The 27,911-nt window shown below is 47.1% G+C and overlaps 1 protein-coding gene across 1 annotated transcript in view; it reads left to right on the forward strand.

Annotated features, from left to right (window-relative positions):
- The window catches only part of LOC147676821 (uncharacterized), a 318,542-nt gene that overhangs the window by 29,730 nt on the left and 260,901 nt on the right, over positions 1-27,911 (forward strand). The window contains exon 2 of the mRNA XM_086945235.1: positions 26,726-26,777. Coding sequence (XP_086801361.1) covers positions 26,726-26,777 — 52 coding nt within the window. The remainder of the gene's footprint in view (positions 1-26,725; positions 26,778-27,911) is intronic.

Consider the following 27,911-nt stretch of genomic DNA (forward strand, 5'->3'; position numbering starts at 1 on the left):
ATACGATCTGACAAGTTGACCACTAGACTCATTTTGGTCCTGATCGGGTCGTGTTCCTGGTGTCCATCCCTTGGGGGCGTGTATCCTCCCATTGCACCCTCTTTTCCGGCGCGTTCCCTCTTTTTCGCCCTCGCCCTCTGCCCCAACCTCTGCCTAAAAAAGGGGGGTTTGTAGAGTTTTGTGGGGCATAGAAAGGGGGATATTGTGGAGACAAAGCTGGTTGGAAGTGGGGGAATTGTGGGAAATGCCAGAATGGGGGACCCATTTGTTGTCCTTGGTATGGAAAATTTTGGAAGTTTTGTTGTCCACGGCCTCTTCCCCTTTTGGCCCTTGGTGGCATCTGTGGGGGGTCGCTGTTCTCACTACTGTCAGAGCCACTATTCGACCCTCTTCTAGAAGAAGTAGCGCTTGAGTCAGAGTTATAGCTAGTGCCAGGGGGGACGTAGTCATCTCTCAAGTAGGGGTAGACTTTTTCTTTAGAAAATCTCTTGATGTCTTTTTGCAATTTTGCTACTTTTTGATTCATGAGATATTCTTTGTGTTCCGCCATCTCTTTGTTTAACTCTGTCAATTTGGTTTTAAAGCCTGGGTTGAGAACCGCAGTCTTTAATGCGGCCTCAGCTGCCTGGATGCGGACCAACAGTGCATCTGCTAGTCGTTTAGCCGTGTTTACTATCAGGATCAATAGGTCATGGGTACACTTCCACGAGACCTGCGACCATTCGATCTTAAATTGTCCATCTTCCCAAAAAATTCTTGGAAAATATTTTACTATCAAGCCATTGGGAGCTATTTTGGCTTTGAAATATTCCGCCATCATAGTTCCATGTATCGTTATTCGTATCCACTCTCGTTTCAGATCTGACAATGATTGTCACTCTGCTGTATTGCTTCCTGAGGCCGGCTCTACATCAATGCCAAAAAGCGATGGTGTTCTCATGATAGCTGCTGCATCCTCTTCACCGAAGCTCAGACCCTGTCCCTCCATGGTAGGGAGGTCAAGGAACGTGCTCCCGTGTGAAAGAGGATCCTTCAAAGGGAGTGTGAAGGAAGGGGTGAAGGAAAGGAATTCAAAACCCAATTGAGGGAATGAATAGAGAGCAACACGCCTATTAGGTATAGGGTCGCTGAAATGGGGGATCTGTCAAAACTAACCCACCGGAAGGAGACTCCCACGGTATGCACCGTGCAAAAGTATTTATCAAACAGGGGGAGAGTGATCAATAGATCAACGGACACTAATTATCACTTAAGGAAGTGAAAGGTCCAGTCACAGCATGTGTCCGTATCTAGTACAAGTAGTTCAACAAAAAGGGGGGTGCTGCACTGTTCCTCAAAGGAGGGATATGGTGCCTGCCACATAGTGCAGGGATATGCAAAATGTGTATTTTTTGTATTGCGGCGTGTGCACACGCCCCAATACAAAATATACACAAATGACCGCCTTGAAGGGGGTCGCATTGTAATGCCAATGGCAGGACCGCCGACAGCCAGTCGGATGGTCCCATCCCCAATAGGATGGCTGTCGGACGAAAGTCCAATTGCCATCATAATCAGGCCCTTAGATGGAACAGTTCCCCATGACACAGATAAACATGCTGATACTGTTAACCCCTTCCAGGCTCATGACGAGCTGGGCTCGTCATGAAGCAGGGCGCTCACACGCTCATGCCGAGCCCAGCTCGTCATGATAAGGGGGATTTTCGATTTCTCAGCACAGCAGGGGAAAATGCCGAGCAGCCATGGGGTTAAGCTCAGCCAGAGATTCATATTGAGCCACTTTGGAGCCTAAAACTACATAAAAAATTATTCCATTGTGTTTCCTTCCTGCTACCTCTTGTTTGTGAGGAATACTAGAGTACCTGTGTACACCTATTTATTTATTTTTATTTATTTATAAAGTTTTATATAGCGCGAACTTGACCCAAGAGGGTATCAGAGCGCTTTACATGTAGGATCGTTGCGTTACAGGTTACATCAGATAAAAGAGCATTGTAAGGTACAGTACACATAAACAATGTTTCAATAATTCATAGGAGGGAGGGTAGGAAGGAGTATTAGCGGGAAGACGAGGAGGAACAATGCCCAATGTCAGGCTGAGAAGGTGACTGTCAAGGGGGAAAACCAGGGCCAGACTCCTCATTAGCTGCCAAGCAACTCCACCGGTCATCAGCCATGTTGTTCAGGCAAAGTTTTTTTTTTGTTTCTTTGATTTGCGAAGGTTATATAGCGCTATCTACACCTGGAGGTATCAGAGCTCTTAACCAGTGGAACGTTGCATTAGAAGGTACATCAAAAGGATTATAAAGTGCTGGCTAGACCCGTAGGTATCAGAGCGCTATAGCAGAGGAACATTGCGTTACAAATTACATCAGTTACAATAGCGTAGTAAGGTACAGAAAACAAACAACGCTGTTGAGAGAATTTATAGGAAAGGAGGGGAGGAAGGACCCATAGCAGGGAGATGGGGAAGAACTGTGTCCAATGTCCAGGGAGACAAATAGAGAGGGAAAGGGGAGAGGTGGAGTGAGAAGTGAGAGGATGAGAGGGGAAGACAGAAAAGAGATAAAGGGAAAGTCAGCCCAAACACAGAGTGGGTAGGTGACGGCCAGGGAGATAATCCAGGCCAGTCTCCTCTATAGCTCTCTAGGAAGCTCCAACGGGCATCGGTCAGAAAAATGGGAAGAAAGTAGACAAGGAAAAGGCAGAACGGCAGAAATATGCAGAGGGGGGAGGGCGAGACAGGGAGAAGGGAAGAAACAGTGTCCAGGGTCCCGCTAGGCAGGTGAAGGTCAGGAGATAAACCAAGGCCGATCTCCTCAATTAGATGAGCAGAGCAGCTCCACCGGGTGTCGGACAAAATGCTTGAACTCCGATGTCCAGGTAGGGGTCAAGTGTACTCAGGGGAATGTCAGAATAGTGCGGGTGGGGGGGAGCCATGGTCCGAAAAGATTCCAGATGTCCTCTTGAGGCCAGACACAGTCATGGCAGGGTTTTGTTAGTAAAAGTAAAAGATCAGCAAGGGGGGAAAAAGTCACCACTGTCTGCCATATCGGGGCCGGACAACCTGGGACCCTTATCCATACCGTGAGTGTGCCGAGAATAACAGAGGTTAACAGGGAAGGAAGGGCCAGACTCCCAATAGTTCTTAACCCCTTCCACACTCATGACGAGCTGGGCTCGTCATGGTGTAGCCTCCTCGTACACTGATGACGAGCCCAGCTCGTCATGAAATAAAGTAAAATGACAATTTCCAGCACAGGAGGGAAATTGCCTTAGCAGCCATGGAGTTAAAAAGGACACTAGGTCTCACCATTGCCCTCCACTGGGGGTGAAAGGGGGTCTGACGAGGTGGTATAGGGGCAGAGAAACTCATCTTCCTCCATGAAAGCCTCCCAGGAACTTTTGAGACAAGTGGGTAGTGTGCTCCCAGGGAGCCTGGCTTGTGAGATAGCTCACACTGTGGGCACCCTCTTAGGGTCAGGTGCCGGCTATGTGTCTGTGTCCTTAAGCCCAAGAAGTCAGCGCCCTAGCTTTGCTGGTCAGGATAGATTCATTGAGGAGTGCGGCGCAGCCCCAAGTGCTCCCTCAAGCTCATGCCGCGTAATTGTTTATGGAAAAACAAAATGAAAATGCCAGTACTGATACAAAAGATTAATTAACAAATGTTAGAACACAGAACCTGAAGCAGTGATTCAAGGCTGGGAGCTGATTAGTAGCTTTTATTATTTTGTTCAATTTTGTCAAAGAGCAGCTATGTTTTAGAAAAACTTGTTCGAAAAGGTAGACAATATTACATGCTAGGTACAAAAATAAGAAATAAGGGAATCTTTCATCATATCAAACATGTCACAAGCATACAACATTCAACCATTCAGGAACAATAGGGGAATTATGACGTGTGTAATATATTACAGTGAACAATATTTACAGTGAGCAAACAAGCACAAGAATGCTGGAGAAGGCCACGGTCTGCAAAGTATTTTAGAGGGTATTACTAAAAAATTATTTATACAAAAGTACATTCCTTAAACAAATTCAGATATTCACAGTTTTTTTGTTAGGGAAGAAAAAATGAACAAAGTAATGTACAAAGAGTAGTGATAAGCAACAGGGCGATTCAGATGAGCTTATCACCCATGCAGACTCGAGAGTGGCAATGGGCCTACGCGTTTCGAATCCTGCTGATCTATGAGGATTCTCTTCAGGGCCTTTAGTTCTATCTATTTTTTGGCGTAATTGTTTATGTCCTCAAAGTCCCCTCCACTGTCTGCCCCAGATTGTCGCCATCTTGAGGTCAGGCACAGGGTTCCCTTGACAGGCCAAACATAGGCCAGCATTCTCCAGCCTCACTTGAGTCCCACTGTAATGGGCTTTACACCGGGACACCTCACACATCCAGCAGAGGCGCCCCGCCTCGGGTCCGCTCACCTCTGGGCCTCGACGCGACCGGGTAAAGATGACACTCTCCCTTCGAGCAGCGCCCCAAGCCATATCTCTGCTATGTCTGCTTTGTCTCCAGGTGCAACTTGAGAACGGCGTTGCGACTCGTCCAGCACTCCTCCACCTCACAGCACAAACGAAAGACCGCTTTGGCTGTCGCCTCTTGGGGCCTGCGGCACACCGTGCACTCCGGCAACTAAGGGGTTGTTTCCTCCACAGTGAGTGCGGCCCTCAGTGCCATCTTGGTTGCGCCTCACGGTCTCGGCCTCTCATGCATTAGGTTGCAACAATGGAGTAAATGTTCTAAACTCACTGACGTTCCCACTTAATTCACAGGATACCAAAGCGATTATTCTGATTCCTTTATGCAGCTTGGTTTTAAGTTTATTTCGTTCCCACTTTGATAACTGGGGCCACTCCTGAATACGCTGGTGCTCCGCGTGGCCCACCGGGGACTCGGATTCTTCCCTGCCGCTTTATTTTACGTCGCTCCGGGCAGCAACCAGGTCAGTCTTAAAACTGCTCCCCCATCAGCCACACGCACAGGTTTACATCGGAACTCCGTTTTTGCATCAGTATTACTGGAAATGGCAGTAGATGATAGAGAAATGTCTACGATTCTTCACCATATTCATCTCTTGCCTATAGGACAACTAACGGAGAACCCTAAATCAGAACCTTACCAACAGGCCAATGTTCAGTCATTTTAAACCAAGTGCACCAAATTTCTCGATAAAACACAGAGCCTCCCCCCCCCCCCAAATTTGACCTATTGTTGAATATATATCACATTCTTACTGTGCTCTATATGGTGTGACAGAACCACCATCAACTTAATCTCTATTATCTTCAGTGGTGAAATGAAAGACAAAAGACAACGAGCCGCCTGCTTCCTGAGAGCCAGGGCCTATTCCTGCCCTAGAGATGCAAGAGCTTGGCATGCTGAAAACAGAACCCTCAACTCTGAGCACATAAGATAGAGAACCTTAGCCCCACAATGTACTGTTTCATGACACACCTGGTGATCGAAAGATGTCTCTTTGGAAGCAGCACACATGATAGCTACAGTAGGGGAGGAGGCCACCACATGTCCCAGCAGGGTAGAGTAGGAAATTATTTTGTAGTGATTGTAGAGATGTTCTCCCATCTAGATTTGTACACTCATTAGTAATATGTCATGATATCATACATGCTTGCTTTTGTAAGTGGACTGTTATTCCACCAATTAATCCTTAAGTGTAAGGATGATTTTCGGGAGAGTGGAAGTGCATGGGACTTACAAGGACCATCCATGAGGGTTTCACGAGTTGCTTATTGTCTGAGGGTTGGGCAGCCCCAAACCGTTGCATCTCCTTTTTCATGCACCTTTCCCAACAGCTCAACTAGTTGACATCTGTACTCTGGAAAAACAACATTTTGCCAGTTGCCTGGAGATTACGAGTCCGACCAGCTTACTTTTTTTGCTACACGCTCTGGGATCATTCGATAACCTTTGGAATTGAAAACTGAGCAGCTGCTTTTTTGTCACAAACAAAACAGACTGTGGGGGATATCTACAAGAAAATGCCAGAGCACAGTGTTATGCCAAATTTGTCATCAGTGTGCTCCGACATTTGTATAATGCAGCAATGCGTCATATTTACAAAAATATGGTGCACCTCTGCTTTTCCCCTAGTGCTGGTGCTAAAAAAGCTGCCTGGCGCCAGCGCAGGCACCCTTGCTCCATCTTGCAAGGGTGTGTGCACTGCAGGGCGATTGTTTATGTGCAGGAAAGGACATCTGGTGCACATGAACAATCGATAATGGGATTGCTCTTTCTATGTGTGCTGTAGAATGCACACACATAGAAAGAGCAAAAATCAAAGAGAAATTAGAAATTTCTTCTCACATCGCCATTCTAAGAATAGGTATTACCTGGCCTTAGTTTTTGGCGCTGCCCCAGCCCTGTAAATCTGGGACAGTGTCAAATAGCAATGGGTGTTGTGGTGGAACATCCACAGCCCCACCTATATCCCACCTCTTTGCCGCAACAGACTGTGGTGGAATGGGGCATATATACAAAGTCACGTTAAGCCACGTTAAGTGGCTTAGCACCACCATGTCAATATGGGAAATGGTGCAAATTCACCGGAGTGTCAGAAAAAGTGATGCTCTGGTGGTGTTAGGGGCTTGTAAATATGCCCAAAGTAATTTAAAATACAGAAATGATAATGCAAATCTATTTTGAGAACAGGTATATGCGAAAACATTTTACAGATCTATCCCTTTAAATGAGGAAATAATAGAGAAAAGTAGTTGGACAAGAGGGGAAGGGAGAGTGCAAAAATAAACTGTAGGTCTGCATGAAATGACACATTTTTACAACACATTGCGAAACCTCACAAAATTTGCAATAATTACATGGAATTACATGAATTTTGGTCTGCCAGTATCTCCTTTTCATCCAACGTATGATAGATACGGCGCATTCCTGCCCTTTTATTTTGACATATGGCAGCACAGCTGAAAGGCTTGCAGGCGCTGCCCTACATCAAAACATTGTACATTTGGCCCCCTGCCTGCAACATAGGCACCTTGCACCATGGTGTAAAGGTGCCTGCATTGGTGCTAGGCTGCAAAAACGATGCCAGCTCAAGGGGGAAGGACAGGAATGCTCTGTATGCTTAAAATACGGTTAATTCCCTGACAATCCCAGTGACGCGGGACTTGCTCCGCTGTCCTGTGCCACTAATTCATAAATATTGCCCTAAGTGCATAGAAAGATGTGAACTCATTAGACTTTGAAAAGTTCATCTTTGTGGCTCTCGTATTTTTAATCATGTTGCAGGGAGACACGAATAAAGCAGTCTGACACATTCAGGGCCTGCTTTAGGGCTGGTGGCACCCGGTGCAACAGTCTATTTTTGGTGCCCACCCCTTTTGCCTTCTTCCACAGATTCTCCCACTATCAACTTCCAACAGTGCTCCTCATCTCTCCATAGCTCCTTTCTCACATGCATTTCATTTGTTTTTTTAGTTATAGTCATAATAGTGTAGGGTGTCAGAGGCAAAGAATCATACGTGTGTAAGGTAGTCTATAGGAAATCTTACATAAGATAGGATTATAAGGTGTAATAATCACGACGTCCATACTAATAGGATATATATTTTAAGATTGTTTGTCCTGGAGGAGCACAAACTCTGGATTTAAAGCGTACCACAGTGGTTGAGGTTGGCATAGGAATACATTTCTACCCAAACAAACCCTTTTAAGCAACATTAGGATAATAAGACTATGGAAAAAACACAACGTTCTAATGTATGCTTGCAGTTTGCATGCAGCTCTTTGATGAAAGGTCATTGGGCACTGTGCAAGGGGAAACTAGCTTTTCAATGTGGCTGTTGCAGTGCATTTGTTGTCACTGTAAGTACCTCACATAAAAGAAACTAAACAAAACTGTTGGGAAAATAGAGAAGAAGCCGGCCGGGTATCAACCACTTAGTAGTGGGGATGGAAGCAAATCCTTTTCGTTGTATAACCCTCACACTCTTTAGTAGTGTCATGCTTCATCATGGGGTACACCCTGACTCCTAAAGGTCAGGGTGGGCTCGATAATATTTCAGGGAGCGCTTAAAATAATTTGGCCAGGCGGTTTAAAGATTAAAACTTCTCCTACTGGTCCAGGTATCCCTTTATTAGCGGAACCGTAGGGGATATTAAAAATGAAAAAATTAAATGTAGGCCGTCATGGGGTAATGGTCCTTTGACCCTAGTGCCAACGTGTTTCCGTCTGTAAAAATGTGGCCCAATAAGGTCCTGCACTTTCTTCAGGGCAAAAACTATTGTTCTCCCTAGTTAAACCATGGCAGGAATCATCCTATATTTATGTTTGCAAGGGCCCGGACTGGCCGTAGTGGGCACCGGGCAATACAGCCCGGTGCGCCGCACAAGTGGGGGGCGGTTTTGGACCCCTGGGGGCTGTTTTTGTTACAGGGCCATTTAATCTCCTGTGTAACAAAATCGGCCGTAACCCGGCCTCGGCAAAGAGCTCGGCAGTACCCCCAAACCCCGGGGGGGGGGGGGGGGGGGAGGCTGCCAAGCACTACGCCAGGGCCGGTTTTAGTTCTAAGTCCGGCCCCGGGCAGATAGCTGCTCCTTTGCAAGGGTATTTTTAGGGTTTAGGGTGATTGTGGGTTTTGGGTGGTGAGGGTATTTTTAGAATTTAGGGTGGGTAGGCGTTTTTGGGTGGCAAGGGTATTTTTAGCTGTTATTGTGGGTGTGGGGTTTTAGGTGGCAAGTATATTTTTAGGGTTAGATTTTTGGGAGGTCAGGATATTCTTCTGGTTTTTGGGGGGATATGGGTTTTTTGTGGAAAGGGTGTGTTTAGGGTTTCGAGTGGGTATTCATTTTTGGATGGCAAGGGTATTTGTAGCTTTTAGTGTGGATATGGGTTTTTAGGTGGCAAGGATATTTTTAGGGTTTGGTTTTTGGGAGGCCAGGGTATTTTTGAGGTTGTTGGGCTGCATGGGATTTTGGTGGCAATGGTATGTTTAGGGTTTAGAGTGGATATTTGTTTTTAGGTCGCAAGGCTATTTTTAGGATTTAGGGACATTATGTGTTTTTAGGTGGCAAGGGTATTTTTAGGGTTAGGGTCTGTATGGGTTTTTGGTGGCCAGGGTATTTTTAGGGTTTAGGGTGGTTATTTGTTTTTAGGTGGCAAGGGTATTTTTAGGGTTTAGGGTGGGTGTGGGTTTTTGGGTGGCAAGGATAGTTTTAGGATTTAGGGTGCATATGCGTTTCTAGGTTTTAGGGTGACAGTGGGTTTTTGGGTGGCAAGTGTATTTTAAGGGTTTACTTAAGGGTGATTGTGGGTTGTGGGTAGCAAGGGGGTTTTCAGGTTTTAGGGTGGGTAGGGGTTTTTGGATGGCAAGGGTATTTGTAGGGTTTATGGTGGATGTGGTTTTTTGGTTGGCAACGGTATTTTTTTGCTTTTAGTGTGGGTAGGTGGGCAGAAATTTTTTTGTTTTTGTTTTTTAGGAGGCCGGGATATTTTTAGGCTTTTGGGGCTATGGGTTTTTAGTGGCAAGGGTATGTTTAGCGTTTTTCAGTGGCAAAGGTATTTTAGGATTTGAGGGGGCATATATGTTTTTTAGGTAGCAAGGATATTTTTCAGGTTTAGGGTGGGTATGGGTTTTTGTCTGGCCAGGATATTTTTTGTGTGTAGGGTGGGTAAGGGCTTTTGGATGGCAATGGTATTTTTAGGGTGGGTACGGGTTTTTGGGTGGCCGGGGTATTTTTAGGGTGGCAATGGTATTTTTAGGCTTTAGGTTTGGGAGAGTTTTTGTGTGACAAGGTTATTTTTAGGGTTTAGGGTAGGCATGGGTTTTTGGGTGGCAAAGGTATTTTTAGGGTTTAGGGTCAGTGTAGGTTTTTGGGTGGCAAGTGTATTTTTAGGATTTATGGACATTATGTGTTTTTAGGTGGCAAGAGTATTTTTTGGGTTTAGGGTTTGTATGGGTTTATGTGTGACAATGATATTTTTAGAGTTTAGGGTTGGTGTAGGGTTTTGGGAGGTAAGGGTATTTTCGGGGTTTAGAGTAGGTAGGGGATGTTGAGTTGCAAGGGTATTTTTAGGGTATTATATTGGAAGTAGGTTTTTGGGTGGCAAGGATATGTTTAGCTTTTAGTGTGGGTATGGTATTTAGGTGGCCAGGATATTTTTAACGTTTGTTTTTGGAAGGCCAGTGTATTTTTAGACTTTTGGGGGTATGGGTTTTTTGTTAGCACGGGTATTTTCAGGATTTAGGGAGCATATGTTTTTTTAGTGGCAAGGGTATTTTTTGGGTTAGGGTGAGTATGGGTTTCTGTGTGGCCAGGGTACTTTTAGGGGTTAGGGTGGGTAAGGATTTTTGGGTGGCAGGGGTCTTTTTTAGGGATGGGGTTTTTGAGGGCTTTTGGGTGGCAAGTGTCTTTTTTGGGTTAGGGTGGCTGTATTTTCCTCGATGGCAAGGGTATTCTTAGGGTTTAGGATCAGTGTAAGTTTTTGGGTGGCAAGAGTATTTTTAGGATTTAGGGACATTATGCGTTTTTAGGTGGCAAGAGTATTTTTAGGGTTTTTTGGTGACCAGGGTGTTTTTAGGGTATAGGGTTGGTGTGGGGTTTTGGGTGGGAGGGTATTTTCAGGGTTTAGGGTGGGTAGAGGTTTTTGAGTTGCAAGGGTATTTTAGGATATTATATTGGAAGTAGGTTTTTGGGTTGCAAGGGTATTTTTAGCTTTTAGTGTGGGTATGGTATTTAGATGGCCATTATATTTTATATTTCTTTGGGAGGACAGTGTATTTTTAGACTTTGAGGTGAATGGATTTATTAGTTAGCAAGGGTATGTCCAGGATTTAGGGAACATATGTGCTTTTAGTGGCAAGGGTATTTTTGAGGTTTAGGGTTTGTATGAATTTTTGTGTGACCATGGTGTTTTAGGGTGTAGAGCGGGTAAGGGTGTTTGAATGGCAAGGGTATGTTAATTGTGGGAATGCATTTTTGGGTGGCAGCGGTATGTTTATAGTGGGTATGGGTTTTTGGGTGGAAATGGTATTTGTAGGCTTTAGGTTTGGTAGAGTTTTTGTATGACAAGGTTATTTTTAGGGTTTAAGGTTGGCATGTGTTTTTGTGTGGCAAGTATATTTTTAGGGTTTAGGGTCAGTGTAGGTTTTTGGGCGTCAAGAGTATTTTTAGGATTTATGGACATTATGCGTTTTTAGGTGGAAAGAGTATTTTAGGCTTTAGGTTTGGTAAAGGTTTTTGGGTGAGAAGAGTATTTTTAGGGGTTAGAGTGGGCATGAGTTTTAGGTGGCAAAGGTATTTTTTTGGTTTAGGGTGGGTAGGGGATTTTGGGTGGCAATGATATTCTTAGGCTTTAGGTTGGGCATGGGTTTTTGGCTTCCAAGGGTGTTTTTAGAGGTTGGGGTTTTGATGGGTTCTTGGGTGGCAAGGGTATATTTATTGCTTGGGTAGGTAAGGGATTTTGGTTGGCAATGGTATTTTTAGACTTTAGGATGGGTAAGGATTTTTGGGTGGCAATGTTATTTTTAGGATTTAGGGACATTATGCGTTTTTAGGTGGCAAAGGTATTTTTATGGTTTAGGGTCTGTATGAGTTTTTCGGTGGCCAGGTTATTGTTAGGGTTTGGGTTTGGTGTGGGGTTTTTGGAGGCATGGGTATTTTTAGGTTTTAGGGTAGGTTTTTGGGTGGCAAGGGTATTTTTAGCTTTTACTGTGGGTACATGTTTTTGGTTGGCTAGGGTATTTTTAGAGTTTAGGGTGGGATTGGGTTTTTGGGTCGAAAGGATAATTTTAGGGTTTAGAGTGGGTACAGGCTTTTGGGTGACAAAGGTATGTTTGGGTGTGTAAGGGTTTTTGGGTGGCATGGGTATTGTTAGGGTTTATGATGGGTACGGGTTTTGGGTGGCAAGGGTAATATTAGTGTTTAGGGTAGGTATGGGTTTTTATGTGGCTAGGATATTTTTAGGGTGTAGGATGAGTAAGGGTTTTTGGATGGCAATGGTTTGTTATTGTGGGTATGGGTTTTGTGGTTGGCAAGGTATGTTTAAAGTGTATATAGGTTTTTGGGTTGCAATCATATTTTTAGGCTTTTGATATGGTAAGGGTTTTTGGGTGACAACGGTCTTTTTAGGGTGGGCATGAGTTTTTGGGTGGCCAGCTTATTTTATGGCTTTGGGTAAGTAAGGGATTTTGGGTGGCAAGGGAAACTTTGCCTTTAGGGTGGGTAAGGATTTTCGGGTGGCAAGAGTATTTTTAGGGCTTGGGTGGGTGTGGGTTTTTTGGTTGCAGGGTATTTTTAGGGTTTGGGTGGGTGTAGTTTTTTGGGTGGCAAGGGTATTTTGAGGGTTTAGTAGGAGTGTGGGGTTTTGGGTGGCAAGGGTATATTTAGGATTTAGGGACATCGTGTGTTTTTAGAGTCTGTTTGGATTTTTGGGTGGCCTGTGTATTTTTATGGTTTTGAGTTGGTGTGGGTTTTTGGGTGGTAAGGGTATTTTCAGGATTTAGGGTGGGTATGTATTTTATGGGTGACAAGGGTATTTTTAGCTTTTAGTGTGGGTATGTGTTTTTGGTTGCCTAGGGTATTTTGGGGGTTTAGTGTAGGTATGGGTTTTTGGGTGGGAAAGGTATTTTTAGGGTTTCGAGTGGGAATTGGGGTTTAGGTGGCAAAGGTATTTTTAGGGTTTAGGTAGAGTATAGGTATTTTCAGGGTTATGGGATGGGTAAGGGTATTTGGTTTTGGGTGGCAAGGGTTTTTTTAGGGTTTCGGGTGGGTGTGAGTTTTTGGGTGGCATGGATATTTTTCACTTTTAGTGCAGAAATGGGCTTTTGGGTGGCAAGGGTATATTGGGGGTTTAGGGTGGATATGGATTTTTGGGTGGGAAGGGCATTTTAGGTTTTAGGTTGGACATGGGTTTTGGGTGGCAAAGGTATTTTTGTGGTTCATGGTGGGTGAAGGTTTTTGGGTGGCAAGGGTATTTTTAGTGTTTAGGGTAGGTATGGGTTTTTGTGTGGCCAGGTATTTCTAGGGTGTAGGTGGGTAAGAGTTTTTGGATGGCAAGGGTATGTTTATAGTGGGTATAGGTTTTTGGGTGGCAAGGGTATTTTAAGGCTTTAGCTTGCGTAAGGATTTATGGGTGGCAAGGGTATTTTTAGGGTGGGCATTAGGTTTTGGGTGGCAAGTGCTTTATATGGTTTAGGGTGAGTAAGGGATTTTGGGTGGCAAGGGTATTTTTAGGATTTAGGGTGGCCATGGGTTTTTGGGTGGCAAGGGTATTTTTACGGCTTAAGGTAGGTAAGGGATTTTGGGTGGCAAGGGTATTTTTATGGTTTGGGTGGGTGTGGGTTTTTGGGTGGCAAGGGTATTTGTAGGATTTACGGACATTATGTGTTTTTAGGTGACCAGAGTAGTTGTAGGGTCTAGGGTCTGTTTAGGTTTTTGGGTGGCCTAGGTATTTTTATGGTTTAGGGTTGATGTGGGGTTTTGGGTGGCAAGGGTATTTTCAGGATTTATTTATTTATTATTTATTTATTATTATTTGAGTTTATTAGGAGCAAAACGAGTCATCCCCACAGGGATCTATCCCTGCCACAAAATCGGAGGAGTGAAGACAAGGCCTCTGATTAATGACTGAACAGCCAAGTTTTGAGACATTTTTTGAACATCTCCACGTTAGGACTATCACGTATGTCATCAGGGAGTTTTTTTCCAGTGGAATGGCGCAAGATAAGAAAAGGAGCGGCCTCCCATTCTGATCTTGTTGATCCTCATTGGGCGCAACAACCGCCGATTGCTCGACCTCAGTTGCCAACCCCAAATATAGGGGATTCGCTTTTTCCTGAGGTAGACCAGGCCATACCCCTGAAGAGTCTTAAATACTAGACATAAAAGTTTGAATGCTGCTCACTTCCTAATCGGCAGCCAATCGAGTTGGCGCAAAAGAGGTCCAGAGGGCGAGCGAGATGGACGATTAAGGGCAAGCCGTGCAGCCGTATTCTGAACGACCTGGAGTCTGGGGAGAAGATTTTCCCTTAACCCTACCAGTAGGGAATTGCCGTAATCCAACCTACTTTCTAGTAGTGCCTGGATAAGTGAATTGCTTGCATAGAAGGGTAACCAAGGAAAGACCTTTCTGAGCATAATCATCAAGCCAAAGCAGGTGCCTGAAATGCTTTTCACCTGTTGCTCCATGGAGAGATTATCATCCACCATAATACCTAGATATTTCACCCAATTTTTGGGGGTCGGAAGGTCTCCTAGCTCAGGAGGCCACAGGCTGCAGACCAGAGCTCCTCTGCTTTTCCAAACAACAGAATCTCAGTTTTGGCTGTGTTCAGCTGTAGGAAATTAGCAGTCATCCAAGCCGCCGTCATTAGCATGCATCTTTTGAATCTTTCTCTGGTCGATGCGGGGTCTTCATTTATGGTAATGATTAACTGAGTATCATCTGCATACAAAACGGTGTCAAACCCACAAGATCTTATAATGGGAGCCAGAGAAGATATATAAATGTTGAATAGTGTGGGTCTTAGAATGGAGTCCTGTGGTACCCCTTTGTCCACAACCACAGACTGAGAGGTGAACGACTCAAGTTGGACTTGCTGCGATCTGTTGGCAAGGAAGCTTTCAAACCATCTAAGTGCCATTCCTCTGACACCAAACTCTTGTAGTCTATCCACCAGGATTCGATGAGAGATGGTGTCGAATGCGGCCGACAGATCCAAAAGAATCAGCATAGTCGGAATTCCCTTATCCAGGGCCAGCTTGATCATATCAGTGACTTCTGTTAGTGCAGACTCAGTACTATGTGAGGCCCGAAAGCCCGACTGAGAAGAGTAAAGCAGATTATTCACTTCTAGGTACTGAACTAGCTGCTTATTTACTGTGGCTTCCATGACTTTTGAAAGCAGGGGGAGAAGAGAAATCGGCCAGTAATTTTAAAGATCCAATGGATAGGCCATAGCTTTTTTAATATAGGTCTGATATATGCCTGCTTCCATTTCTGCAGGAAGGTGGCTGTAATTAAAGAATGATTACATAATTCAGCAATAGGGGCCGCACGAGCTGAGGCCAGAGTTGTGATAATGAAAGGGAGAGCCACATCAAGTGAGGAACCAGATTTTTGATGAGACAATAATGAGTGGATATTGTCCATCATGATGGCCTCAAATGTTTCTAAGAAGCAAGAAGTGGGATCCTCATGCTTATATGAATCCACACTGGGTTCCATCTGTATGTTGAAAGAGCTATAGATTTTATCAATCTTTAGCCTGAAGTGATTGGCCAGATCAACACAGAATTGTCGCGTCTGAGGGATAGATGAGTTATTCACTCTTGGGTTAGTGAAGTGTTTCAGGATTTTAAACAATTCTTTAGATGAATTCTTGGCTTCATTAATTCTGGACCTCAGATGTGATCTTCTAGCATTGTTACAGTTCCTAATATATTGTCTAAGGGCCATTTTGTATGTTAGTTTGTCTGCTTCCTGTTTTGATTTTATCCATTTCCTTTCCCATTTCCTGCAACCTGCTTTAACTTTCCTAAGGCTATCATTGTGCCAGGGTGCTGGAGCTGATTTTACCCAGGTCTTACAGACTTTACTAGGGGCAATCGTATGCAGAGCTTTGATCAGAGAACCCTCTAGTAGTTCCAGTGCCAAATCACTGTCCACACAATTCTGAAGGCCCGGGGCTGTAAATGCCGGGATAAAAGAGGATAGGGTCACCTTCCTGCACGGTCTCCGCCTAGGTTGGGCAGCTAGGGGTTTGGTTAATTCCTTCAATGAATTTAACACAAATTTCAGAGCCGAGTGGTCTGTCCATGTCAGGGCTATCGGTGGGTCCACTACTATATCCTGAGTAGTGGAGAAGATGTTATCAAGTATGCGCCCCGCTATGTGAGGGGAGATAAATACTTTGGGTAAAAGGCCTGAAGATTCCAGAGCTTCTATGAGCCCGATGGAGTCTGGATCGGAGGTAATATCAAAGTAATGGTTAAAATCTCCTAATAATAGAATATTATGAGAATGCAAAGAGAGAGGTGCCAGGGATTCCATCAGAGAGATACAAAAATCTTTTTTATTGCCTCCTGAGAGATGGTAAACCACCGCTCCGACCCAACTAGGGCCCTGCTCTCTCTCCAGTTTAAATTCCAACAGCTCCAGGCTGGGGGAGACAAAAGAGTCCAAGAGCCTAATGCTCAAAGGTAGCCGTATTGCAATGGCTAACCCCCCAACCTTCTTCCCTACACTATCCAGTCTAGAGATTCTGTAGTCTTCCGGAAAGGCAATCGCCAAGGAGGGGGTGGCAAACTGGTGCAGCCAGGTTTCGATAAGGAAACAGATATCCGATTTAAGGGAATCTAAAAGATGCCAAATTTCTGCTGCAATATTAAGGGATAGATTGAGCATTAAGATAAAGACCTTGCAAATTGCATGGTTTCCTGCTCTTTTCCATTAACTTCTCCGTGGGGGCATTGTTGTTATGACCTCTAAGGCCTGAAAAGCCGGAAGGAAAGTCGAGGGCGGCTACGTGAGTGGGGGCTTGAAGTCCCTTGCAGCCAGGACACTTACTGAAAGGTGGATCTTGACTCAGAAAAAAGTGCTCCCTGCAACTAGGGTATCCCATACGTTTACCAATCTCCAGGAGCACATGCTTCAGGTAATTATATGGGGACATATTAGACAGCACCAGAAAGGCAGCCTCTCTTGCGACTGGCAGCGTCCTGGCGCGGACAGGCACAGCCGGGCTTGCCTTAGGTGCCGCGCGTCCGTGAAATGGCAAGTTTTATGTGCACGGTCCAAGAATGAAGGTACAACAACTAGAGCATCACCCGCTTCAAGATGGTGGCCGTTAGATGGGCCAATCAACCCCAACAGGGTTACCTCTCTAGGGTGAGTATGTGTTTTATGGGTGGCAACGGTATTTTTGGAGTGGGTGTGGGTTTTTGAGTGGCAAGGGTATTTGTTATCTTTTAGTGTAGGTATGTCTTTTTGGTTGGCTAGGGTATTTTTAGGGTTTAGGGTGGATATAGGTTTTTGGGTGGGAAGGGTATTTTTAGGGTTTAGAGTGGGTACGCGCTTTTGGGTGACAAAGATGTGTTTGGGTGTGTAAGGATTTTTGGGTGGCATGGGTATTTTTAGGGTTTATGATGGTTAAGGTTTTTTTGTGTGGCAAGAATATTTTTCAGGTTAAGGGTGCGCATGGGTTTTTGGGTGCCAAAGGTATTTTTAGGGTTTAGGGCGAGTATAGGTTTTGAGGTGTCAAGGGCATTTTTAGGGTTTAAGTGGGTATCGGTTTTTGGGTGATCAGGGAATCTATAGGGTTTATGGTGGATAAGGATTTTTGGATGGCAGAGGTATTTTTAGAGTTTAGGGTGGGTGTGGGTTTTTGGGTGGCAAGGGTATTTTCAGGGTTTAGGGATAGATAAGATTATTTGGTTTTGGGTAGAAAGGGTATTTTTAGGGTTCAGGGAGGGTATGGGTTTTTGGGTGGCATGGATATTTTTCGCTTTTAATGCAGGAATGGGCTTTTGGGTGGGAAGGGTATTTTGGGGGGACATGGGTTTTTGGGTGGGAATGGCATCTTAGGGTTTAGGTTGGACATGGGTTTAGGGTGGGTGTAGATTTTTGGGTGGCTTGGGAATTTTTAGCTTTTAGTGCAGGTATAGGTTTTTGGGGGGCAAGGGCATTTTTATGATTTAGTGTCGCTATTTTTTTTTGGATGGCATGGGTATTTTCAGGGTTTAGGGTGGGTAGGTGTTTTTGCGTGGCAAGGGTATTTTAGGGTTTATTGTGGATGTGGGTTTTTGGGTGGCAAGCGTAATTTTAGCTTTAAGTGTAGGTATGGGTTTTTGGGTAGCAAGGGTATTTTTAGGTTTTAGGGTGGGTGTGGGTTTGTTGCTAGCAAGGTTTTTTTTTAGGGTTTAAGGCGATTGTGGGTTTGTTCATGGCAAGGGTTTTTTTAGGGTTTAAGGTGATTGTGGGTTATGGGTGACAAGGGTGTTTTCATGGTATAGGGTGGGGAGGGGTTTTTGGTGGCAAGAGTATTTTTAGGGTTTATGGTGGATGTTGGTTTTTGGGTGGCAAGGGTATTTTTAGCTTTTAAAGTGGATATGGGTTATGAGCTGGCCAGGATATTTTTAGGGTTTGTTTTTTGGGAGCCCGTGGTATTTTTAGAGTTTTTTGGGCTATGGGTTTTTGGTGGCAAGGATATGTTTAGGGTTTAGAGTGGCTATTTATTTTCGGTGGAAAGGGTATTTCAAGGGTTAGGGTGAGTGTGGGTTTTTGGGTGGCAAGGGTATTTTTAGGATTTAGGGTGCATATGTGCTTTTAGGTGGCAAAGGTATTTTTGAGGTGTAGTGTGGGTATGGGTTTTTTGTGGCCAGGGTAGTTTTATGGGGTAGGGTGAGTAAGAATTTTTGGGTGGCAAGGGTATTTCTAGGGTGGGTAAGGGTTTTTGGGTGGCAATGGTATTTTTAGGCTTTAGGTTGGGAAAGAGTTTTTGTGTGACAAGGGATTTTTTAGGATGGGCATGGGGTTTGGGTGGCGAGGGTATTTTAATGGTGTAGGGATTTGGGTGGCAAGAGTCTTTTTAGGCTTCAGGTTGGGTGAGGGTTTTTGAGTGACACAGGTATTTTTAGTGTTTAGGGTGGGCATGGAGTTTTGGGTGGCAAGGGTATTTTTACGGTGGGTAAGGATTTTTGGGCGGCAAGGATATTTTTAGGGTTTGGGTGTGTGTGTGTGTTGGGTGCAAAGGTATTTTATGGTTCAGAGTGCCAATGAGTTTTAAGGTGCAAGGGTATTTTTATGGATTAGGGTGGGTATAGAGTTTTGGGTGACCAGGGTATTTTTAGTGTTTAGGGTGGGTAAGGGTTTTTGGATGGGAAGGGCATTTTTAGGGTTTATAGTGAGTATGGGTTTTTCGGTGGTAAGAGTATTTGTAAGGTTTATGGTAGATAAGAATTTTTGGGTGGCAGAGGTATTTTTAGGGTTTAAGGTGGGTATGGATTATGGGTTTTGTGTTAATAAGGTAACATTTTTACCACACACGTGCATTTATCATGTATGTTGTTACAACAGAAATTTAAGTATTTGACAGGTAAATATAAACTCTTTTATATAAAGGGTTTATACTTACTTGTAAAATAAGGCTTTGTGGGGAAAGAGTACCCATATAGTACAAGATACTACACCTAGGGAAACTTAAAAAGTTTTCCGCCTTTGGATGTATCCTGTACAGTGCAGCATGCATGCAAAGTCAGAAAGGTTTGGAGAAATAAAAGCATTTCTCCAAGGTAATGCAAACCTCAAGAGTTGTTATTTTTTGCCACAAACTCTATCTACTGTTGATAATAGGTTGGGATTTGCATCTAAACCCATAGTTGGTTGCATGGGAACACCCATGTAACACCCTCACCTCCTTCAACGCTCCACTCTCCCGACGCAAAGTAGTGCAGAGCTCATTATTTTCAAATATGACTTTTAAATGTTATTACACTGAGAGAAATATATTTTTTGGTTTGTATTTGTGTTTAGCAACAGACTTATAAATTGTTTCATATTGAATATGTAAACATCACATTTAGTATAGCTCCACCTTTAGGTGGGGCGTGGCCTGGAACCGACAATGGTGGACGTGTAGTTCTCCAGCTCCGTCCTTAGCCCTAAACACTAGCGGAATATCCTGCATTCCCCTGCCTGCAGCCCACCTGATTCCTGTACAGGTTGCCTCCGGGAGTGAGCGGCGTGTAGCGGTGCGGTGTAACCCCTCTCAGACCACACCATATGCGAGTTCCAGCAGCGGAGCCTGATGCGGCCTATGAACCGGAGTGAAGCCTCGGCCTAAAGTGAGTGGCCTGCCCGACCTACCCCCAGCTGCCATCGCGGTCCGGTCGGGACCCCGGACAGGACCCCGGACAGGACATATCCCGAGACGCCAACCGAGACTCCGGAGTGCAAAGAGGTGTCCTACCCTGCCTGGGGCTCCGCTACCCCCCCCTCGGTGGCTTCGCCCCTGGCCGACCGCCCTGCTGTGAGGCCCGTTGGGACGCGGGAGCACTCCCGGACCTGCCTGCCGCCCGCCCGCGAGGCTAGCGGGACTCCTACCTTCAGCTGCACAGGCGAGGACTACGGTGTAGGCGGTGCATGCAATCCGTCGCCGCCACCGTGAGCCCGGCTTCACCCTGACTACACTGGGCACAACGCAACGTGGGTCAGCCCGACCTCGCAAATTTCTTGGCGCCATTTTGTCTCCACGCCAGGGCTAGGACGGGACCCTCGGGTCCTGGCAGTGTCACCTCGCCTACCCCTGATCCACCGACCGGCGGGCCTGGGGCGAGGACCCGACACGGGGTGTTGCGCACCGGGGACCCGCGCACCTTGAGGCGAGACGCGGGCCCCGGGTGCCGGGGCCCGAGGTGGGGGAGTGCGCCACGCGCCTTGGCGCCCAGCCACAGTGCTACAGTCCCGACCTCTGCCGCGCTCCCGACTTGTACAATAAACTTGCTTTGCAGTGACCTGGGCCCTACCATCTCTCCCCCCATCCGCCTCTACAGGACCGGGATCGCACCTACCCACGGGGCCACCAGTGGAGCATCGGCCCACCCTACATTGGCGCCTCGCTTGGAGAGCCTACACTGTCCCTGCCAGCCCTGGGGTCTTCAACGCAACCGCCTCTCTCCAACACAGCGCGGACCCTCCGCACCCACTGCCCGGCGCCATGAGCGGACACTCAGGAAGACAGCGGCAGTCTGCTGCATCCACTACAGCGCCACCCTGCTAACGAGATCCATGGGCAAACTCAGGACCAGGGCGCTCTGACGGACATGCAGTCCACGGGCTCTGACAACCCGCTGGCCTCCTCCAACATGGACATCATCCCACCGACCGGTAAGGGGTCGCAGGACGCCAAGCTGGACCTAATCCTGAATGAAATACGCGCGACGCGCGAAGCACTAGAATCGCGCATAGACAATATGGCGACTGGCCTGTCCCTACTGAGGGCTGAGCATAACAAGTTGGCGGAACGGGTTGCGGAGCAGAAGATAGCGCTGGGTGACCTCATTCCACAGCAGACAGAACACTCCACGAAATTGGAAAACGTGGAGAAACAGCTCAAACAACTATGGGATAGAGTGGACGATGCCGAAGGACGTGCCCGCCGCAACAACGTCCGCATCCTGGGCATTCCGGAGAGAAGCGAGGGGAGGAACCCCACCCAGTTCGTGTAGGATTGGCTACGGAAGTTGGTGGGCCAAGAAGACCTCACCGCCCTCTACAGTGTGGAACGGGCTCACAGGATGCCATCGCAGCCCCCACAACCAGGGGCACCTCCTCGCCCCCTGATCGCTCGCCTCCTCCACTTCAGAGACCGAGACACTGTCCTACGAGCGGCCAGGGAGAAAGCACCAATACGCTTTGAGGATAAGAATATATCGGTCTACGATAAAACGCAAATTGAGAGACAGGAATATGAAATACGCACTTCTGTTCCCCGCTCGGCTCAAAATACTGCATGACAACAAATCCCACTTTTTTGACTCGCCTGAGGAGGCGGAGGAATGGATGGAAGTCACTCTGACCCCACCGGCCTCACAGGACCCATTCGCAGATCACCGCAACGAAACCCAAAGGGGCTCACCAGGCTGACGAAACGGCACTCACAGCCCCGAACATCAGTCATCCCACGGAACATTGGCGAAGACGCATCCCCCTGGACATCAGACGGAGGGCCACTCGTCATCATCTCCACAGCAACGACTAACAGAGGAGGCGCTAGCCGCTCACGACGCGGGAGCAACCGGAGACAGACTCACCGTTACCACCGACACCCACACTGAGGTATCTGGTTCAGTAGACAGCCTGCAGCTATTCCCGAAGATCACAGCCCAGATGGCGGCGGAGTTCTGAACCACGACACGATTGAGCCCCTCCGGGTGGTAACGTATAACTGATCCCCTCCTTCACATATGGTGGGTTGCAAAGGGGCCCATTATATCGAGGGCTATCATGCCCATGCAGGCCGTTCAGTGACAGTCGACAGAGGCCTACCACCCCCGGTATGCACACAAACTTAACTGACTTATGCCCAGGTTGGGCACCACGGTTTGGCTCCTGGGCACGTTGGCTCGGGGACCTTTTTGTTAAGGGGTTCCATGTTTGCAGGACACTCTCACATTATAGCATAGCAGAACAAATGTGGTCACCCGGATATCTCACATTGCCGCACCACACAGATAGATATGGGGCCTCTTAATAATTACCAATTGTGCACCTGGAATGTACGTGGCATGGGATCAGTGCACAAACGACATAGAATTCTGGCTCAACTTAACCACAGGGGGACGCAGATTGCTTGCTTGCAAGAGTCACATTTGAACGCTGCCGAAACGAGAAATTGCGCAAGAAATGGAGAGGACAGCTCTTTGCTACCTCCTATTCTGCATTCTCCAGGGGGGCGGCAATTTGGCTCCGCGGCTCTCTCCCCTTCCAGATGCTGGAGCAAAGGGTTGATCAAGAGGGCCGTTATGTATTTGTACGGGGACTGTTGGACGGGGATGCGGTTGTATTTGGATGTGTGTACTCACCGAACTCAAACCAGTCGGAATTTTTGTTAACTGTAAACAGGGTACTTGCAGATTGGGCTGATCACCCCTGGTTCATTGGGGGTGATTTCAATGCTGTGCTTGATGTTACACTGGATAGGTCACACCCCCCCTTACAGGCTGCTGTTGGGCTGAGGGCTGGGATTTGGCAGATGCGTGGCGCAGCACACACCCACAGGAGAGGGAATATACTTTCTTCTCCCCACCCCACCAGCTCCACACCAGAATTGACCATGTTTTCTGCTCCCGCTCCCTTACAGCTTCGATTGTCCAGACCCAACATATGGGGAAAACCCTATCCGACCACAACCCCGTGGAGATTACATGGCAGTGGGGCAGGAGGCTGGCTCCCATCCCGACTTGGAGACTGTCTCCTGATCTCCTTGAAGACTCGGTCTTCCGGTCCTCCCTATCCGACACTATAGAAACCTACTTTTCCACAAACGCGAACTCAGCCAGCTCCCGTCAGATAGAATGGGACGCTTTCAAAGTCTGTCTCAGGGGGACTGCTATGACCGCTAGGATGGGCAGGAAACGGGAGGTGATCAGCCAACTGAAGGAGGTGGAGGGCTCACTAGCGTCCCTAGAGAATGAAGCAGCGGGCACAAACGCACCCTTTACACCACTGCAAGAGGCTCACATTAGACACGCAGAACTACTGGAAGACCTGCGGCTTCTAGACTATAGGGAATACACGAATAGGCAGCATACACAGGCAGACAGAGCCGGTCCCTTGCTAGCCCGCCTCCTACAAGACTCCCCGATCAGCCACCCCATCCTGAGGGTCTTAGACCAGACAGGCAGCCCGGCTACCACCCAAATAGGGATTAATACGGCGTTCAAGGACTATTACACCACGCTGTACGGCCCCCCACAACCCCTATCGGAGATCGCGTTCGAGGTCTTCATGAGGGGTCTAGACCTACCACAACTCACTGACAAGCAGAACAAAGACCTGAAGCGTACTATTTCAGTAGCAGAAATCAGGCAGACAATACAAGCTCTCCCGAAGGGTAAGGCCCCCGGAACAGATGGCCTACCGGCCGAATTCTACGCAACATTCATAGACCTCCTGGCCCCACGGTTGCACACTGTTTATCTGGAAGCTCTACGTACAGCCTCTCTACCACAATCATCCATGCAGTCATTAATCACGTCCCTCTTGAAGCCGGCCAAGGACGGACTACAGATGGCCGATTACAGACCCCTGTCCCTTCTCAATACTGACTCCAAGATATTGAGCAAAGTGCTGGCGTCGAGGCTCGTGCAATACGTGCCACAGCTGATCCACCCGGATCAATGTGGTTTTGTACCGGGCCGTAATACGGCCATGAACCTCAGGTGCTTAGCTCAGCTTATGCTCGGAGATCATGTGGACACGAGCTCCGAAGGCTGCATATCTCTGGATTTGAAACAAGCGTTCGATTCCTTAAGATGGGACTATATGTTCGCCACCCTGTTAAAATTCGGGATACCACCCAAATGTATTGCCTGGGTCAAATTACTGTACACCATCCCCACGGCTAGGGTGCGTACCTCCAACCAAATATCAGGTCCTATAGCTACAGCAAGAGGCACCAGGCAGGGCTGCCCGCTCTCCCACCTCCTCTTTGTCCTTGCCCTCGAACCAATGCTCTGTAGGCTCAGGTTGATGGCCCCCCGCCATGGCGTACAGAGGCATGGGACGGCGCACATTGTGTCGGCATATGCAGATGATATTATATTATATCTTCGTGACCTGAGGGGCGACTTGAGCCCTATTTCCCAGGTTTTTGAGGACTTTAGAGCGATCTCTGGCCTCACCATCAGCGAGTCTAAGTCCTATGGGTTCACCTTTGCAGCCACAGGCGTGTCTACCCCCCTACCATTCGCCCCTCATGAATTCCAGATGGCAGAAACCACTTTCCGGTACCTTGGGATGCATATCTACAGGGAGGCAGACATGATGATAGACGGCAACCTGGGGAGGGCCATCTGAACGCTGAAGTCGCAAATTCAATTCTGGCTAACGCTGCCACTCTCAATACCCGGCAGAGCGGCAATCTCCAAGATGGTGATGCTCCCCCGTCTCATCTACTACTTCACCAATTTGCTGTTCCTGATCCCAGCAGCAACATTTAAGACCCTTGACTCCCTACTCACCGAACTTGTGTGGGGACAGGGCCGCAGACGCATAGGTCTGGCCAAACTGCAGCTTCCCTCCGACTCCGGTGGCATGGGTTTGCCGGATTTCAGGGCTTATATTTATGCGTGTCAGCTACAGTGGCTGGCCTACTGGGTGGCGGGCCGCAATCTTCATGAGATCAATGTTTCAAAGGAAGACCATGCGAAGGGGAGAGTGCACATTTTACTCCTTCCCAGCTCGGATCTACAGAGAAACACCCCGCCGCTTCTCAGGCTGGCGATAACATACTGGCGGAAGGCATTGAAGTACACGTCCCCCGAGACAACTTATGCCCCCATGATCCCACTCTTGGGTATACCACTGGGCTCGGGAACACTCACGACGACTTCGCTGGAGCCCTGGCATGACGCAGGAGTAACACATGTGGGTGACCTGTTTGCAGAGGGGCACCTATTATCTTTCGAAGACTTCAGGGCCACACAGGGCGTCCCCAGAGGCTCATTCCTTATGCACGCCGGACTCCGCCATTATATTACGCACAAATGGTCACCTGAGGGCCAAGAGCCTGTTACGAACCCTCTAATCACTATACACTACCTCATGGGCACAGGCGGCCATCTGACCAGATGGCTCACTGCTAGCATCAAAATGGGGAGGGCACTTACACTGTCGCCACTTCGGGCAACATGGGAAGCAGATATCGGAAGGCCACTGAGAGACAAGGAGTGGGAGCGCATACTCCAGTTCCCCAAAAAAGTAGCTAGAAACCCCAAATTCAAGTTCATTCAACTGATGCTGCTACATAGAGCCTACCTGACCCCGCACCGCCTCCATGTGATGTTCCCTGAATCGAAAAGCAACTGCCCCCGATGCGATACTGACGACGCATCGCTAGTACATATGCTGTGGCAATGCCCTAAGCTGGGGTATTACTGGAGCACTGTCCATGACTCGCTTGAGAGGGCTGGTACTCTGTCCCGATCACCTGCACTAGAACATACACTCCTGGGGCTGGGGCCATCAACACGCACCAGAACCGTGGCGACACGCTTTTCAGATCTAGCCCTGTTACTGGCGAAGCCTGCCATCACGATGAGATGGAAATCATCCAAACCACCCAGCCCTGAACTATGGAAAGCGGAGGTAGTGCGATGGGGTAAGGCAGAAGGCGAAGCGCTACAGCGAGAGGGACGCAGAGGCCTCCGAAAAACGCCGATCTCGCTGGAATGGTGTGACACATTGGGGACGTTTGAGGTTGGGGATGACGAGGAAGACGGGGATACACAGGACTAGCCACTTGTGGACCACTTGTGTCCTGATGCACTCTTCCATGCACAGACGCTGACCGCGGTGCACTGCGATGGGGTACGGGGAGACCCGAACCATCGACCATACTACCTCATCCTACCTGTGTGTATAGATTAAGCTACGTGTTACTGTATAAGGGGTGACCCAATTGTCGATAATTCAGTTATATGCCTGTTGAGAGAGTGTCGGGTGGGATTTCTTGAGGGTGGGGGGTGGGTTCGGGTACGATTGGGGTTCGTTCGTTTGCTCTGAGTCGACGACAAAATGGAAAATCAATGTAACTATGTCCATATATGCTCTGGGCAAGCACATGCATGTACCACCATGATTACTACTGAGCTCGAATATGAATATGTATGCATGTTACTGCTCTACATACTATGCTAATAAAAAGATTTTAAAAAAAATAGTATAGCTCCACCTTTAAACTATGTTCTTGGTCCTCTGAGTTCCATTCACCTCTAAATTACACAGTGGCTTTCCCCCAGTTTAACATTTTTCTTTTGAAATAAACTATTTGAACATTGATAGATGGCTAAGAAAAATGAAAATATCAATTTTGTGGCTCGGAGCAAACAGATGAAAACATTTAAAAAGCAAAGGAAAGGTCGTAAAATATGCTAGAAAGAAATATATATATATTTTTTACCAACTTGTCATACATGTATACTTCGTTTCAACATGATCTTTTACTTGTTTATATTTTGCAGACATTGAATGAACTAGCGGCCAAGCATTCCAACTTGAAGGTGATTCAGCTAGGTAGGTGTTTATTCGCTCTTCAATCTTCTCTATTGTTCCCACATCATTAGAACTGTCTGCACAGGAAATCATGAGTTATTCCTTTCTGAAGGAATATATAACAAGTCTAAAAGTGTTTTCTAATTCCTATGTGGGTCTGGATACTCTTATTTTGAGATTGTACAAAAAGGAAATGTTACTGCCTCTATAAACCTTAATGTATAAACTCTGAAAGCAATTAAATTTTCTTTCTTGACTTCTATAAACAAGCATTTACAATGCAATGGTTTCGCCTTTGAAAAAGTTAGAGCTATTGGCATTGTAAATGACAAAATGTGTATTTATGTGTTGGTTTTGAAAACAGATAAATAAATGGCATTGTCATTTAAATTGCCATTAGCCTCTGCAGTCACTCTGCAGTCCCTAGCACTCCATAGCACTCCCTAGTCACTCTGCACTCCCTAGCAGTCCATAGCACTCCCTAATCACTCTGCACTCCCTAGCACTTCCTAGCCCTCCCTAGTCACTCTACACTCCCTAGCACTCTGCACTCCCTAGCACTCTGCACTCTCTAGCACTCCCTAGTCACTCTGCACTCCCTAGCACTTCCTAGTCACTCTGCACTCCCTAGTCACTCTGCACTCCCTCGCACTCCCTCGCACTCTGCACTCCCTTGCACTCTGCACTCCCTTGCACTCTGCACTCCCTAGCACTCCCTAGTCACTCTGTACTCCCTAGCACTCCCTAGTCACTCTGCACTCCCTAGCACTCCCTAGTCACTCTGCACTGCCTAGTACTCCCTAGCATTCTGCAGTCACTCTGCACTCCCTAGCATTCCCTAGCAGTCACTCTGCAGTCCCTAGCACTCTGTAGTCACTCTGCACTCCCTAGCAATCTGCAGTCACTCTCCACTCCCTAGCACTCCCTAGTCACTCTCCACTCCCTAGCACTCCATAGTCACTCTCCACTCCCTAGCACTCCCTAGTCACTCTGCACTCCCTAGTCACTCTTCACTCCCTAGCACTCCCTAGTCACTCTGCACTCCCTAACACTATGCAGTCACTCTGCACTCTCTAGCACTTCCTAGTCACTTGGCACTCCCTAGCACTCCCTAGCACTCTGCAGTCACTCTGCACTCCCTAGCAGTCACTCTGC

The sequence above is a fragment of the Lissotriton vulgaris genome, chromosome 12 (genome assembly GCF_964263255.1).
Source record: "Lissotriton vulgaris chromosome 12, aLisVul1.2, whole genome shotgun sequence".
Taxonomy (NCBI): Eukaryota; Metazoa; Chordata; class Amphibia; order Caudata; family Salamandridae; genus Lissotriton; species Lissotriton vulgaris.